This window comes from Melanotaenia boesemani, chromosome 14, assembly GCF_017639745.1.
Source record: "Melanotaenia boesemani isolate fMelBoe1 chromosome 14, fMelBoe1.pri, whole genome shotgun sequence".
Lineage (NCBI taxonomy): Eukaryota > Metazoa > Chordata > Actinopteri > Atheriniformes > Melanotaeniidae > Melanotaenia > Melanotaenia boesemani.
Window position 1 is genome coordinate 30,359,958 of NC_055695.1, and position 16,427 is coordinate 30,376,384.

The following is a 16,427-nucleotide window of genomic DNA, read 5'->3' on the forward strand; positions in this document are numbered from 1 at the left end:
CCAAAAGCTTCAACAGTGTTGCTATTGTGAGAGAAGCAGAACTATGAGATTAGGTGAAGAGATGAAGAAGTGGATAAGAAAGAGTGAGTGGGAAAGAAACTATAACAGCACTTAGGGCTCTTCTCCTCGGGATCCAGAGTCTGAGAGATTTTCTCATTACCTCTAAAAGCCTCAGAGAGCCCCAGGTTCCTCTGGCCTACCCAAGCAGAATGGAGACAAGCCCACTAATGGTACTTTGCTACTGGAGAGCGTAATAAAGGAGGCCGAATGAATCCCAGAAAAAGAAAACAACCAGTAGAAGGGGTGGGGGGCTGACAGGCAGCCTCTCTTAAGGCTCTGAATTAATTTGCTTGATGCACAACCAGGCTGATGCCACCTGTGACAGAAAAGACACGGAGCTGGCAGAAGATGAGAGGTGTAGCAAAAGATGGAGGTTGGATTACTTACAGTCAGTCTTTGGATATGTGTTATTGTTGATTGGAATGGGAATCTTTGGGTCAGAATCTATTCCTGTTCACAGAAAAGAAAGAAAAACGAACTATTTCAACTCCAGTTGGTCTCAAAGTCTGATTAGTTCATGAAAGTCTACATAAAAAAAAGAAATAAAAACACGGCATCTGGTCACATTAATAACAGAAAAAACAGCTGCAGCAGCTCCGTCTCAAAGTGACAAAGTCAAAGATCAACATGTGATGATGAAAACAGAAAACAGTCATCCGTTTGTCCTCTGCTGTGGGTTTAACAACACGTGTGACAGGGATCATCGAGCTTGTGTTCAGGCAAACAAAGAAACTCTTCGTGCTGTTAGTTTGACTTTTGCTTAAAATAAGATGGGGTTGAATCTGCTCTCATGGTGGGTATGGAGAAGGGATGTCAGGATTGCAGATTTTCCTGGTTTTAATTATTGTCAAAGAAATAATCACCATTTCATGATTACCCTGATTATTATGGGTTAATCATCTCCCAACAGCATGGAAGTCTAAAACCTCATGAACTCTCCTTACAGGTCTTTAAGTTTTATTTACTTTTATCTTTTGATGCCGACATGAAATAATCCAGAAACAAAGTAAAATAGCTAAGAAGTCTAATTCCAACTAAATCCCCTCTGATGTATAAATCCTACATATTAACATAATTCTAGAGCCAAAGTTCAACGGATTTAATCCGGTTAAGTGACAACTTTGAGGGATCTTTACGATGAATTAATCGTGGTGTTTGATACCATGATTAATTGTGAAATTAAGTCATTGTGACATCCCTAGTATGGAGACCGGCCGCTGGGTCATGTGTAATTATCTGCAGGCAGTTAAAATAAATAAATAAATAAACAAACTCAGTTTAATAAACTAAGTTGTGTATAAAAAGCAACTACAGGGAGTATGCAACGCTTGGAACAGACAAAATAGAGGAGATCCCACAAAACGCAGTCTAACAATATGTGGTCAACAGATATTCCCCGTAGAGCTTTAACAAGCTGACATTTGACCTGTTGTAGCAGGGAAAGCAGCAGGTGGAGCAGGATCACTTTAGAGTCTTAAATGATGGTTAACTTACGTTTGTAGCACATTTTCCTCCTCTTGAAGTTGAGCACTGTGTAGTTGTTGGCATTGTTGGTGAGATTGAGCTGCATTGTTAAAAATGCCTCTTCATCGACTTTGCCTGAACAGACCACTTCCACTCTGAAGACTGTAGAAAAATCACAGTCATTAGAAAAACTTGGTCATGTCAAATTAACAGGACATCTGTGATTCTCTGAGATTAATACATATAAGTCCGGGCTTAAAAATGAAGATGAGGAATTTTTAAAAAGTGATGAACATTTGGCAGAATCAAAATGTTTTATTACCACTATGTCAATATACAATAATTTAATGCATCAGAATTAATGAAAAGTTTGAGGAAAAAGTAAAACGTAAAAAAAATGTAAATATTTAGGGGCCACAATCTTGTGATTACTACAACTGAGACCCACTTAAAATAACAATGACTTTTTTATAGGAGGTTATGTATTAAATTATAATTGGCTCTGATAATCTGAGCTTATTACCAGTTAGTGCTGGACGGTACACCAGTTCATAACAAAAACTTAATTTTTATTATTATATAAGGGAGTTTTTTGAGCTGTAAACACAATTGTGATGAAAACCACATATACTGTTAATAAAATGAGTATTTATTTATTTTAGAAAACAGGATTTTGTGGGTAAAAAATTGCTCATAACGCCCTCTACAGGGTAAAACCAGGTTATGCTTTTCGTGACAGAGAGGTATGTACGTCTGATGAAATGTTCCTGCAGTGGGACGGATTTGCGCTTTGAGGGGTGTAAAAGTAACACCAGACTTTTGTCTTTACCTGCTGATCCTCATCTGGTGACAGACAGCAGCTCAAATCGTAGCAGCAGAAACTTCCTACAGCTGCTACAACCTGCCGCGAGTCTCCACAGCTTTCCAGAGCTGCCGGAGCTGCTGACAGCCAGCTAACAGGGCTAACGGCTCAGACTGAAACGCTTAAGGACCACATGGTTCATGTGTAACTCAGGATTCAGGAGGGGAAAAGTCTTCCACCTCAAAGACGCTCTGTGGTGTAGGTGTTTAGTTAATGTTGCTTTGCATCTTCCCAGTGTGTTTAGCTGCTGTCTGTCAGTCATTTCTGCCTGTGTGTCCCACCCCGCCCAATCGCTGCTCCCTGATCACCCCACACCTCCCACACCAACTGCAGTTTTGGGCATTTTTCAAATTCAAATGAATTCAAAATGAAAGAAGTGGCAAGGGAGAGGGAAGTCTGGGCTTCCCTGCTTAGTCTGCTGCCCCCGTTACCTAACCCGATAAGCGTCAAGAAGATGGACGGACGGACGGATGGATAAGTGAATACAGTGATATATTCTGGCCACATCTATATTCTATATGATAAATTCTGGCCACACCGCCCAGCACTGCTACCAATATCTTAAAAGAAAAAAAGTTATGTGATGATTAGATAATTAGATCTAAGCGCATGAATGGCTGTATTTTATTAAGTAAGTAAAATCTCATTTATGCACAAAGAAATACAATAAGCAAGAAAAAAAACATGAAACACAACAAGGGACAGTCATGAAAGATGTTTTACCCCGTTATAGCTCCTCATAATTTTCTCAGATACAGTAACTGGCTGCTTGCATACAAACAGGTGAAAGTGGTGTCAGTTTTCAACCAGTAAATAAAGATGAAGGGAAGAAACATACTTTTATGGGATGAGGCAGCAAATAAAACAAAAAACTGAATATTTAACAGACCAGTGGGAACGCGGGGAATCTCGCCCTGGCTGGAGATGTTGCTCCAAGGTGCGTTCAGGGCCGCAGGGTTCTCCACAGAGAATGCAAGCCGGTAGTCGACCTTTAAAGGATAATCCGTTTAAATTATTTTGATCTCGCTGCATGTTCAAAGGTAAGAAAGAACTGGGAATAAGCTTTACCTTTGATTTGGAATACCACGTGAAGTAAAGGCTGTTGGTCTCCGTGGGAACAGGCATGTTGAAGGAGAGTGCATAATGATTCACCACGTCATCTCGTACATAGTAGAGCTCTGCATCCAGGCCTGTGGAGGACAGATGGCATTACATTACAACTGATGAGACGTGCTGAAAATGGTGGACACAAAAATGTACTTTTCCTGCCATCGAGAGCAACATTGGGGTAAAAATGGTCCGATATTCACTCAAAGTGCCACCTTTGATTAGGAGGAGAGTTTTTTCTCAATAAAAGAGACGGACTATACATCTGTTAGCACTTGAGGACTCTTTGTGCCCAAGTAAAAAGATGTGAGGCCACAACAAAAACAAGACATTCATGTCCTAACTGCAGGACAAAACTCGGCAGGAAAAAGATAGAAATGAATAAAGTAGCATTTACCCAGCCCTTCAGTGAATGCAGGATTTAAGCTTCAAACGCTGGAAAGCTGACCGTGTTGGTATGGCTCTAGTGTTTTCATCTTTCTTCCCCTGGTGCATCAAAAAGTCTAATGTGGGATGATGAAATTCCCAACCCCAGCCTGGGGCAGGTTATCAGTCCTTGGAAGTGTCCGTCTGGCAGAGTGTCTCTCAGTCTCAGAATATCCAGTTTAAAGAGGTTGAAGAATGTACCCTGACTCCCACAATGCCCTGGGGCAGTGCCAGAGCTTCAGCTCAAAGAGCTTTTTTACACCGTCTCAAATAAAAACATTCTCGGGAATTTGTGTTTCTACAGCTTGTATCTAACAAGCAAACACAGGTTTCTTGTTTACTTCCTTTTAAGTTCTTACAAAAACAGAGTAACTGAACTAGATTTTTGGGATATGTACAGTTAATCAAATGAACAATTAACTCCTATCACCTCTCAGAAGTTTTCATAGGTAATACTGGTGGTTAAATTCACTATGAATTCTGAGAATCATTAACCGCTAACGCTGAGGCAGCAGGTGCAGCCATGTTTAAAGAAGAACAGATGTTTTTAAAATAACAGGAAGTTACGTCACTATGTGCACACTCAAAAATTAATCCAGTAAGGGACTGGAAAATTATGCCAAGGGCAGAGTTGGGTAGTGAAAGGAAAATTAGTCAAAACCGATATTCAGTACAAATAATCGATGTAATCTCGCTTAATGCAATTTTATTAAACTATCTCTTAAATATATGTAAAATATATACATTAAATGACCGTCTATATTCTGTGTGTGCTTCCTTTCACTTATTATACAAATCAATATCTGCTCATCTATTATGAAAATATTTGCAACTAAAACTGTCAGTTAGCTACGGGGCCTAAAATTATACAGAAATATAAAACATAATAGCTAATTAATGGAAATTGAGTTTAAATATTCATTTAATAGTGATGCTGATTTGAGGTCATATCGCCCAGCCCTAACATCACATTTCTAAAGTGCTTGTAGACGCGTCAGGTCAGTTTACAGCACTTATCTGATCACTTCCAGCTACTGGATTTTGATGTTAACGGACTGTTAACGGTCCCTGTGGTGATTTTAGACGGTGACACACTTCTCTCACACACGTCTGTACATTCATAATCACAAATGTGGAAGTAAAGTTGAAGTCGTATTTGCATGTGGTAATTTGTGAATGTTGGATTAAAGCTGGATTAAAACAAAATTGCAAAGACCTGCCAAACGTAGAGCGATTGGCTGAATTTTTGTTTATAGTTGTGATCACAACATCGCACATTCCTGGAGGGACGGACTAATTCAGACCTGAAAACTTTGTTTCTTGAAGGCATCTTGACTGAGGTACCGAAGAAAAGGTTCACATTTGGGGGGTCCCGATCCAATATTGATATCGGAAATAGGTCTGATAACAGCCAAAAAAAAAAACGTATCAGATTATATCAGAATCAATTTTTTCCCAGGTAGGTTTACACATACAAGGAATTTGATTTGGTCCGTTGGTGCCAACAAGAGCAGATATAAAAAAAATTTATTAATTAAAAATTTTTTAAATAAAATAAATACACTACATAGGAAATTTACAACAATAAAAAGAAAAGCTGTGCAAGTGAGTCCACTATAAATGTATGTACAATCAGAACTGAGGATGTGCGACGTTTAGATTGTGGCAGCATTTATACAAAGTTAATGTAATGTGTAGTGTCCAAGGCGGGACACACTGAGGGGTTGAACCACTGTCAGAGTCATGTTGACAAGGCCGGCTGCAGGGGGGAAGAAACTGTTTTTATGGCGTGAGGTTTTTGTCCACAGCCTCTTGCCAGATGGGAGCATCTTGAAGAGTTTGTGGCCGGGGTGGGAGGGGTCAGCCCAATCAGTCCTGCATGCCGCAGGGACCTGGTGGTGAACAAGTCCTCGAGGAAAGGCAGACTGCAGCCAATCACCTTCTCTGCAGAGCAAATGAGACGCTGCAGTCTGCTCTTGTCCTTGGCAGTGGCAGCAGCGTACCAGATGGTGATGGAAGAGGTGAGGATGGACGTAATGATGGAGGTGCAGAAGTGCACCATCACTGTCTTTGGCAGGTTGAACTTTTTCTGCTGCTGCCGGAAGTACATCCACTGCTAGGCTGTCTTGGTGAGGAAGCTGACTGGGGAGTCACACAGGGTGATGGGGCCAGGTGGGGCTGCGTTCTTTTTGACCCCTGCATCAAAAATCTCCAAAATAAGAACTCAAATATAAGCAGTGTATTCCCATGTGATCACAACAGTGTGTGGTAGCAAAGTAGCACGCAGCAGGAGCGATGTCGGCCATGTCGCAGTATTTTTCGTTTAAGTCTGAAAAAGACGCTGCAGCTGAGGGCAACATGTCATGCACAAGTTTCCCGTGGTAGAACAGAACCAAGGAAGTTTGATAAGTCCAACCTCATCATGCATTTGAAGCAGCATCTCAAAAAACTAGCCAGAGGCTCTTGAGCATGGCATCAATTATCATTGATGAGCACAGGAGCAGGCTGACAGCTCAGCACGCCGAAATGCTTATCTACTTAAAATAAATATCTCCACATCATGGTGGGACTGCAGATAGTGGAGATGGAGGAATAGAAAGGGTAGCCGTCCTTTTAGTTAACTAACTGATTATTATTTGATTTCTGCTCTTGTTATTAGAGTGATAAGTGATTATGATTATTAGGGATGGGCGATAACAACCAAATTCTGTATCTTGATATTCTTTACCTGAATTACGATATACATCTCAATATATATATATATATATATATATATATATATATATATATATTAGTGAACTAACCAATGAAACAGCTCTAATTTACAGCCTTCAGTGCTAAATACACTTTTATTAAGGATCAGCAGCACATGTGCATTAAAAGAGTTGACTGAAATTAAAGTAGCTTTATATTAAATTAAATGCTCCTAAAACAAAATTAATGAAAAATATTGTTCTATGACCATAACAAAAATACAGCTGTGCAAAATGCAAAAGAAAAGATGCTTTTAACTCAAAACAAGCTATCTCGATATAAACGATATTCCCTCATTCTATATCGCGTCTGATCAAGTCTCAGTATACTTGAAAATCTCGCCCTAACGTTTATGTTGTTTACACTGTTGTGCGAAGGCTAAGAGCAAAGACCATGTTGTTTTGAGCAGTCAGAGAAATTGAAGCTGTGGACTCCTAATGTTAAGTATTTGGACAGTTGTTCCTACCATTTACTGACAATTAAAAAGAACCGAAGAGACATTAAATTGGAACTTTTTTTTTATATTAGATTTATTGAGGTTATTTTTCATGGTCTTCTAATTTATTTTTTATTTATTTAATTAATTTGTTGTATATTATGCTTAAGGTTAAAATTTATGCGACCCATGGCTAATAATAAATGGTTCAGTTTTTCCTGACTGTTGTTCTGAGTAATATCACTTGATCAAGCCTTTTCTTACATTCCACACTACAAAATAAGTAAAAGTATGTATGATTTGTGCTGATAATATATCAAACTGATATACTGGCTGTAACTTCTGTATAGTAACATTCACCTATGTGTTAAAAAATCTGTTAGTCTAAATTACCAACTGGTACTATTTTTCTGTGGACGATGACTTTAACATAATTTAAACTTTTCTTAATAAGAAACTCTTTAATTTCTTTATTAAACATTGAAAGCTTATATATTAGTCTATAATTTAATAATTAAAAATAGCTGATTTATTTTATTCAGGGTTCAGAAAGTGTTCTTGCTGTGCTGCTCACTTCAAAGTGAATAATAATAATAATCTTTTTTAGAAGTGCAGAAGGGCTCTGTAATAGTATCATGAAGCTGACAGCAAACAGGAAAACATAAACATCCAGAAGATATACAACAACACTTTCTGTGGACGTCATGTCTTAGAAGAGTTGTGAAGCACATAGCTACAGCTATAATTGTGGGCGGCGTGGCTCAGTGGGTAGAGTGGTCGGCCTGCAGCCCAAGGGTTGCCAGTTTGATCCTGGCCCGGAGAGCTCATGTCGAGGTCTCCCTGAGCAAGACACCGAACCCCTAATTGCTCCTGATGGCTCATGGTTGAGCGCCTTGCATGGCAGCTTCCGCCATCAGTGTGTGAATGTGTGTGTGAATGCTATATAGATACAGGCCATTTACCATTTACCATAATTGCTGTTCTCATACTCAGCTCTGTGTGGCCTCCTTAACTCAGCATGAGGGCACCAAACGTTTACGCCTATTAAACCGAGCAGCCAGGCATAAAGGCCCAGAAAAAAGTGGCTCAGGTTTTTTTCCTCTCGCAGCAGCATCTTCACTCTCAACACAAACAGAAGGTCTTCCAAGCAGTAAAATGTAAACCAAATCATGTTTAGTTGGTGTTTGATCACCACATTTCAAGAGCCTCATTACATCATAATGCTGCTTGCAAGCATCTCAGATCCCAACGGACTTCCTAAGTGCTAAATGGAAATCATGTTCTGAGTTCCAGCACATTGAATGGGCAGCATGTTGTGTTTGGAGGGATTATTTCCTGCTGGACGTTGTCATTTCTCTCTGTAGATGTCAAGTGATAAAAAAAACAATACTAAATTGCATTGTTCACTGTAACACCCCCACTGGCTGGAAAACAGTCTGGCACACGAGCGTACAAAGAAACAGCAGTGACGGAGAATCAACATTAACCCTGAAAACTTCCACCCAGTCTGCTATTTTTTGTTCTGCCTGTTTGTTTAAATGTAAAACTGCATATAGAAAGCGTTGATGATGTTTCCAGGACAGCCTCAATTGTCAGATTTTTGTCATTTTAATACATTTTAATGACTGTCTTTTGATCACAACACATAGATCTGAATTATTATTTAAATTACTGTGGAAAAATAATGAGGTTTAAAAAAATGTTTTGTCTTTATTTGAAGCACGAATGTTAAGTCGGAAAAAAAAAGTAAAGTTCTAACTTTACTGAACTAAGCGAAACTAAACATTTCAAGCTTTGTAATAGGTCATGAGGCTGAAATTTCCCTCCTCTCAATTCACGTTTTCTTTTTCATAATTATCTACTTAGACTTGAATTTAGTGAAAGGCAGCTTCTCATTGGCTATACTACATACCAAACAGCCAAAAACATCCAGGGCGGCTCTTAATTTCAAACCAACACACAGCATGGTGTGCAGCTGTCAATCAAAACCAGTCAGAGAGGAAGACCCGCCCCTTCTCGTAGCTTTTTATCACGATTTTATTCTTCTCTGAGCTCAGGTAAGGTCGGGATGAACAAAGAATACACAGACAGACAGATAAATGAAGCTCTCTGATTGGTGAAAGTTTGACAGGAAGTAGCCTCATCATAATTTCCTGGTCAAAATAAAGTTGTTGTTTTATTTGTTTTTTTTTCGGTCAAAATAAATGTTTGTTAGCAACACAGTAGTGATAGTAGGACTGGGCGATATGGCCTAAAAATAAAATCTCCGATTTTTTTATAACCAAATCTGATTTCCGATTTTAATCGATTTTTTTTTCTTTTCTTACAAAACATAAATAAACTTATTAAAAACATTTATTTATTTATATAGATAAATGCTAGCAAAAATAAAGCATATAATGTCATAACTTTTCCACCATATAAACGACTTCATATCTTACATAGAAATATGCGACACAATGCATCCGTGATCTCTTTCCATCTGGATCCTTATCATACAGGATCCACTGCAGAAATAATTCCCCTGATGAAGGTTGTCTCTTAACTAGAGTTTGTAGGTTAAGTTGATTTCTGCATCTCGTAGAAAGCAGCATTTCTCACTGCAGTTATACACACAGCTAAATCCCAGGCGTGAGTGACGGATCACTTCACTGAAAATCTGTCAGACAAACACTGTTCTGATGTGGAGGGACGGCTAAGTCTGCTGCTAACTAACTATGGAAAAAAATCACGATTTTCATAAGAATGGAAACTTCAGTTTTATAGATTATTCGCCCTAAGTGATAGTAATAGTTTTTATGATGATAATGTGATAAATAATGGTATTATCATGGACTGATTTACCACACAGTCTCTGAATAAACACGACATTTAGTGGTGGGATCGTAAACCTCCTGGACGGGATATAAGCGCCTGGAAAAGTTCTGTAGATCATCTAAAGGGTAACTATCCATCACAATTTACCCCCCAGAGTTACACAACACTGCCCTTAAGAAACTGTTGACAACATAAGCGAGAGAGCTTGGCGTTGCCAGCGATCTGGCACAATTTTAATGATGAAAGTTTCATGTTTTATCTGCATGTTGAAATCGTGTATAAGCGTGTATAAAACAAGGCTAGTCTGTAAATTAATTATTACATTGACCGGTCTAATCTAAAATGATAATAATTCATTAATTAGACTAAATAAAAGGTCAGTTATCATGTCTGCAGTTGGTCACCGAGCACCTTCACAGGAGTAGAAACAGGCAAACTTTGATTTTCCTTGTGTAGAGGAAGAGAGGTTTATTCTTTCAGAAACTGAAAACTGAAACTGAAATGAGATACTTTCTGGTGCCACAAACCTTATCATTATAAAACTCATATAAATAAACTGAATATCAGCATTCCTCCCAAACTATGATCTAAAGCAACAGATCGGGATTAAGATGTGCAGCCTTCTAACATCTACAGTGGTTTTGGTCAACATGTGTTTGCTACAAGCTCTGGATCACATTGCAGACATTGAAAAAGGGAGAACAAAAGATGGTAGCGGCCAGGTGGCAAGGTTCAAGACAGATATAACAAAGACCCTCTTGTATGCACAGTACACTCTACCTCCCAAAGCCTTCATCCCTGAGTGCTCAGGAGGTCTGCAGCCAACTATTCACTGGAGAGAAGCTGGTTAACCAAGGAAGGAGACAATGAGGGCTTGCATGAAACTCTATCAACTGGAAACTCCAAACAAACCTATAATAATAATAATAATAATAAAACTTTATTTATAAAGCACTTTTTAGAATGATGCTATCAAGGCTTAACATAGCAACAGAGAGTTAAAATAGTAAATAAGACAAAAACAACAATATGAAATTTTAAGGCAGTATTTCATTCAGTTAATAAATGCAATCAGAAAGTTAAAATGTTACCTGATAAAGGGAACAACAACAATAAGAAAGTATTTATCCAAATTAAATCCCTCCCAATAATGTTAGAGTTTAGAAAAGAAGGAACAGGGCATCTGGATTAGACTCAACAGAAAACATAATACATTAATCAGACGTCAGAAGTTTTGAGGATTTAAAGGTATCAGAGATGTTGTCTGAGTGCAGCAGGTAAAGATTTCTATAAAGCCTCATCTCCTTTTACCACAAACTGGGATCTGAGGATAGTTAGAAGGCCACTATCTGTGGTCTGAAGGTCAATGAGCCCGTTTACAGTTCAGAGATGTAAAAAACTAACTGCTCTACAAACTGACCGGTCGGCCACAAGCGCAGCGACCCGGAAGCAGATGTCCAGCCAAAATCTGATAACTGATAAAATCAGATCATTGTAATAACTGGATCTGGCACACTTGTACGTGTACTTAAGAAAGATAATATTCAAAAAGCCCTTACACAGCATATATAGGTGCATGAAGCAGGAGGAGGGGAAGCCAACGGTATCGCTCTTATAGAACAGCAGAGAGGAGACCTGATGCTGGAGAGTAATTAAAAGACAGAGGGGGAAAAAATGGCACAAAAGCAGCTTAAATCTTACAATACCAGCAAGTTATTGAGAGGATGATGTCAGCATGCAGGCACATGACACAATGAAAAGTAAACAATGGTGTCACTGCTTCAGGCTTTAGTAAGTAATGCTAATCAAGACCACAGAGAGCTAAACATCCATCTTCTTCTTCTTCTTGCAGGGAAAAATGAATTTATTTTTCCTGTCTGAGACCTTTTATCTATTTTTCTTGTTTTTTCCTCCCATTGAGGAGGAAGTGCATGAAGCCAAATCCTGCCTGAGAAAAAGGGATGATGCAACCAAAGTGCAGTTGTTGTCTTATTTTTACTTTTTAAGAAATAATTTTAAGTGCATGATTAAGAAAAGTAACTGCAAGTAAATAATGATTAAGAAAAAATGTTTGTCTATGGATCCATTTGCAGCTCTAACACAAAGCATTACACATTTCAGCAAGATATCACCTTCCCAGCTCACAGGAGGACAAACGAGTGTCCATTCAGCTTGCCCCATAAAAGAAGCTGCAGAGTACAGATCTTGATATAAGATAACTGGTGTGTGGTGAGGCCCTTTTCATCCTCTATGTAAAAATACACAGCAACCTTTATGCCCGGCTGTCTCCAAGCTGAAGTAAAATTACATAGAAATACTGTAATATCTGAGGAATTAAGTAAGATGACACGACACACAAAAGCTGAACTTCTGAGGAGTAAAAACTGTCTGAAGATTTTGTCTTTTTCACGTACTATTATCATTGTGAATGGAGGAACACGCCACCTGATGCAAGCCTGATTGGTTGCAGAAAATTCCATATTAGTACATTAACTACATTCATTTTCACCTTTTTCAAGTTCTTTCTTAATTTATGTGTATAAAATATAAAAATAAACAGTACAAAAGCCAATAATTCTAAAAAACAAACAAACAAACAGCAAAGTAAAGATGGGGCAACCAGAAGACAATGTGGGAATAAATTCTGAAGACATACATAAACCCAGACCTACACACGAATGACATATTTCCATTGTTGTCTCTGCTCTTCGCTGAAAAGTGTGGTTGAGTCTGCAGCAACATTAACTTGTTATAACTGCCCCGACATTTGAAGCACGGCCACATTTTCATCATTTCTGTCATACGTCATCAATGTGAAATCTACTTCCTGTTGAGCAGCCATGAGAGGATGTGTGAAAATATTCTATTTTCCTCTACATTCCTTCTTGAAGAAATTTGCTAAATGGATCCTTCCTTTTGCAAGTGGTGAAGCTGGAAACTGTTTGAGGGGGGGACCTTTTCCACTGCTGCACCTACAAACCTGCAGCAGAGCAGCTGTGTTACTGGAGATGTTGAGCGGTGAAAATAGACTGAAATGAAGCTTTTCCAGATGTTGATACTGAACATGATACCGTATCTGTTGTCTGGAGATACTTTAGTTTTTAAATTCCACACTAAGTTTTAAGAGCCACATTAAAAGAATATCTAACACAGTGAAATTCAATTTGAACAATTTTAAACAAATACGACCTTTCATAACACTTGGTGCTGCTAGAATGTTTTTGCATTCAATGATTCTGTCACACATTGAATATTGTATCACATGTTGGTCCCTGGCAGGTGTAAATACAGGCAAAATCATAGAATCACTCTACAAAAAATCATTTAAGGTCTTTGATAGAAAACCATTGTCATTCCACGTTTGTAATATTTTGAAAAAGTATAAGTTGTTGAGCTTCGAGAACTTTAAAAATTTTAAATTTGCTCGTTTGATGTACAAGGTGTTACATGGACTTGCCCCACCTCCCATGTCTGACTTTCTTAAAAAAAAGGGGTCACAGTGGTCTTAGGACCAGGGCCTGCTCTAGAGGGGACTGTGAGGTCCCACATAGAAAAACAGCCTTTGGACAAAATGCTCTTTCTGTAAAGGCCAGCAAAATCTGGAACAGTCTTCCACTCTTCATAAGGGAATGTCCAACATTATCTACCTTCAAAACTCAGCTCAAGCAGTGGTTTAAAGCAAACCAGTCCTGTAACCACTGACTTTTAACTTCTTAATAATGTCCTGTCTTGTGATGTGCTCTTATTGTGATTTATTGTCCTGTCCATTGTCTTTTGTTTTTGTGTTACCTGCCTAGGGACTATGGATGCAAATTAGCATTGTTGCTATAATCCAGCATGTTTACATCTGTCACTGACTGAAAAGATGTTCATTAATGTGCACTGTCCCTATTAAATAAATAAATAAATAAAAAAACCAAGCTAGGGTGGTGCAATTTCAAACTATAAAAGTTTGATTTTGGTTCTAAATGATTACAAAAACAGTGATATAACAGCGATTTGCCATTTTATGCTCTGCGATTTTGTCACGTTCTGAATGACGTGCACTGGACGTGACAAACCCGACGTCATTGCTGCTAACTACTCTGTTGCTTTAGTGAGTATTCAGACCCCTCTAGAAACTTTTAAAAATTTAAAAAAAGAGTGACAAATCTAGCAACTTGTTCAGGTCTTACTGGAGACTGATGGGAAGTGTGTATCGTTCTTACTCTGACCAATGAGTAGCAGTCCTGCCGAAGACCCCTCCCCTATAACAAGACAGTCATGGGAGGCCTGAGGGGTATTGCACGAAACCAGAATAAAGCAATCCAGGATAATTAAGCAAGCCCAGCTTGACCTAGCTTGCGCGGCCTATCCTGGCTTAATTGGTTGCACGTTTGCTGAGCCAGGATGAGAAGGTGCGGCTAGGTTAAGCCAGGTGAAGATAGTTGGGATAAGTGCGTGTGCACGGCATACTGAAGCAGACCTCGCGATCGCTCACAGAATCACCGATGGGGAAATGGATAAAAGTCGCGCGTCCTACGTCACGGCCGCTGAACAACAGCTCCTGATGGAGTTCTCTGACGAAGTTAAGGATATTATAAGGAAAAAAGGCAATACCAATGCCATAAGTAAAGAACGCGAGAGAGCCTGGCAGACAATAGCCGACCGGCTCAATGTGTAAGTAGTCAAAAACTGTACAATTAATAAACAGTGCTCCACTGGAACTGTCATAATTAGGCTACAATTAAAGGATTACTTTTCAAATCCACTTACTGTTGTATACTTTAAGAGTGACAAGCAGGTGCATGTTACTCAGGAAATGTAGAGTATGATTAGGTGCAAACAATTATCCACAATGTGTCATTTAATCTATTTTCCTCATGTTACGTTTTTGTCTATTTTATCTTTCTGTCCTTCATAAAGGACAAACCTGTCTGGCCATAAAAGGACCTGGCAGCAAGAAAAAATTAAATATAAGAACATTTTGCAGGCTGGTAAGTGACTCCAAAGTAGAAACTGTCCGCTTCATACAAGGTACACAAAGTACTGCAATTCTACTGCACATGACATCTCCTTTACAGACTTCACAAACTGTCAGAACGCTTTATTCAGGGCACCTGGAGAGAGAGAGAGCTGGCAGATGTTAAAAGCTGACTCAAAAAGAGCAAGCTCCAAGAAATGGAGCTGGATCTTGAGATTAAACGCCGGACACTCAGAAAACTGGACCTGGAAATCCAGTAACCGAAAATCTGTATCTCTCAATGACATAGTCATCTCCAAAGGCCAGGGGATGTGAGCTGTCCCTGAAGACTCGTTCACGTCTGAATGCTCTTCTGAGGATGCGGGCTTCCTCGTCCAGCACATCCTCCGATAAAGGGCAAGCCATTATGAAGAGGGAACAGGTGAAGGGGAGTTGGACCTGAATATTCTACATTGCCCTCGTCACGGATTTCTTTGAATACACCTTTGTAACCTCATCCGCTGTGTTTTGTAATCTCAACTAATGCAATAAAACACATATTTATAAAACCTCTGACAGCAATTTGACGAGCAGTCTTCATTAGCATAGCAATATAACACTTGGCCTGATGAAATCATGCACTTATGACTAAGTTGATATTGTGTGATGAAATCGTGATCCTGTATTTAAATAAAATGACTTAAAAAAAAAAAATTATATGCACTGCACTAGCACTACACGACAGCACCTGGGTCTAACTGGACTCAAAAGCGGTCTGACTAACACTTAATTATGATGTCCCATCTTGTTTGAATTCATGCTTGTGTTGTTCTTACTCTCAAATGTAAGTCGCTTTGGATAAAAGCGTCTGCTAAATGACTGTAGAATAGAATCGAATAATAATACTACAACTCGAATCCATATAAAAAGGCTGTTGCGATTATGAACAGATTTCGATTAAATGTACAGTGACTGTATATGTAATATTTTAATACTGGATGATTAAAATGACGCGCCATACTTAGGAAGACCATGGACATGCTGTAAAACACATTAATTCCTCACAGAATTGACGTTGGACATGCAGGTGACTCGCTAGGATTAATCTTAGCCTGAGCAGTAAGCCTGGTCTGGAGCAGGCTAGCTGCAGCGGATAAATCACCACAGTAACTTGGCCGGGATCAGTTTGAGCTGCTTTCATGCAACCGACTTAGGGCTAAATTCAGCCAGGATAACCAACATATCCCGGCTTAATCGCTTATCTTGGTTTCGTGCAATACCCCTCTGGTGTTTTGCCGAAACAAATACCATGCGGGTGCCTTTTTCAACACAACACTGGGCCTCGTGCAACACTACCTCCCAGCTGTGGTTAGAAGAAGAGTCAGCAACATGTGCAATCTGCTGCACCACCTTAACTGCAAACATGAAACTAAAATCATCATCCTCCACATCCTCAGGTAAAACTGAAAGAGACGAAAGATGCTCCAGTCAGATGCCACTGGTTGACATCTTTGCTAGAGGGGGTCAAATACAGAGAAATTGATATAATTATGAAAAAT

The 16,427-nt window shown here is 39.1% G+C and overlaps 1 protein-coding gene across 1 annotated transcript in view; it reads right to left on the reverse strand.

The window, feature by feature from the left end:
* ryk (receptor like tyrosine kinase) overlaps nucleotides 1–16,427 on the reverse strand; it is a 66,984-nt gene that overhangs the window by 39,313 nt on the left and 11,244 nt on the right. The window contains exons 2-5 of the mRNA XM_042006874.1: nucleotides 3,455–3,576; nucleotides 3,276–3,375; nucleotides 1,555–1,686; nucleotides 448–510 (exon numbers count right to left, since the gene is read on the reverse strand). Coding sequence (XP_041862808.1) covers nucleotides 448–510; nucleotides 1,555–1,686; nucleotides 3,276–3,375; nucleotides 3,455–3,576 — 417 coding nt within the window. The remainder of the gene's footprint in view (nucleotides 1–447; nucleotides 511–1,554; nucleotides 1,687–3,275; nucleotides 3,376–3,454; nucleotides 3,577–16,427) is intronic.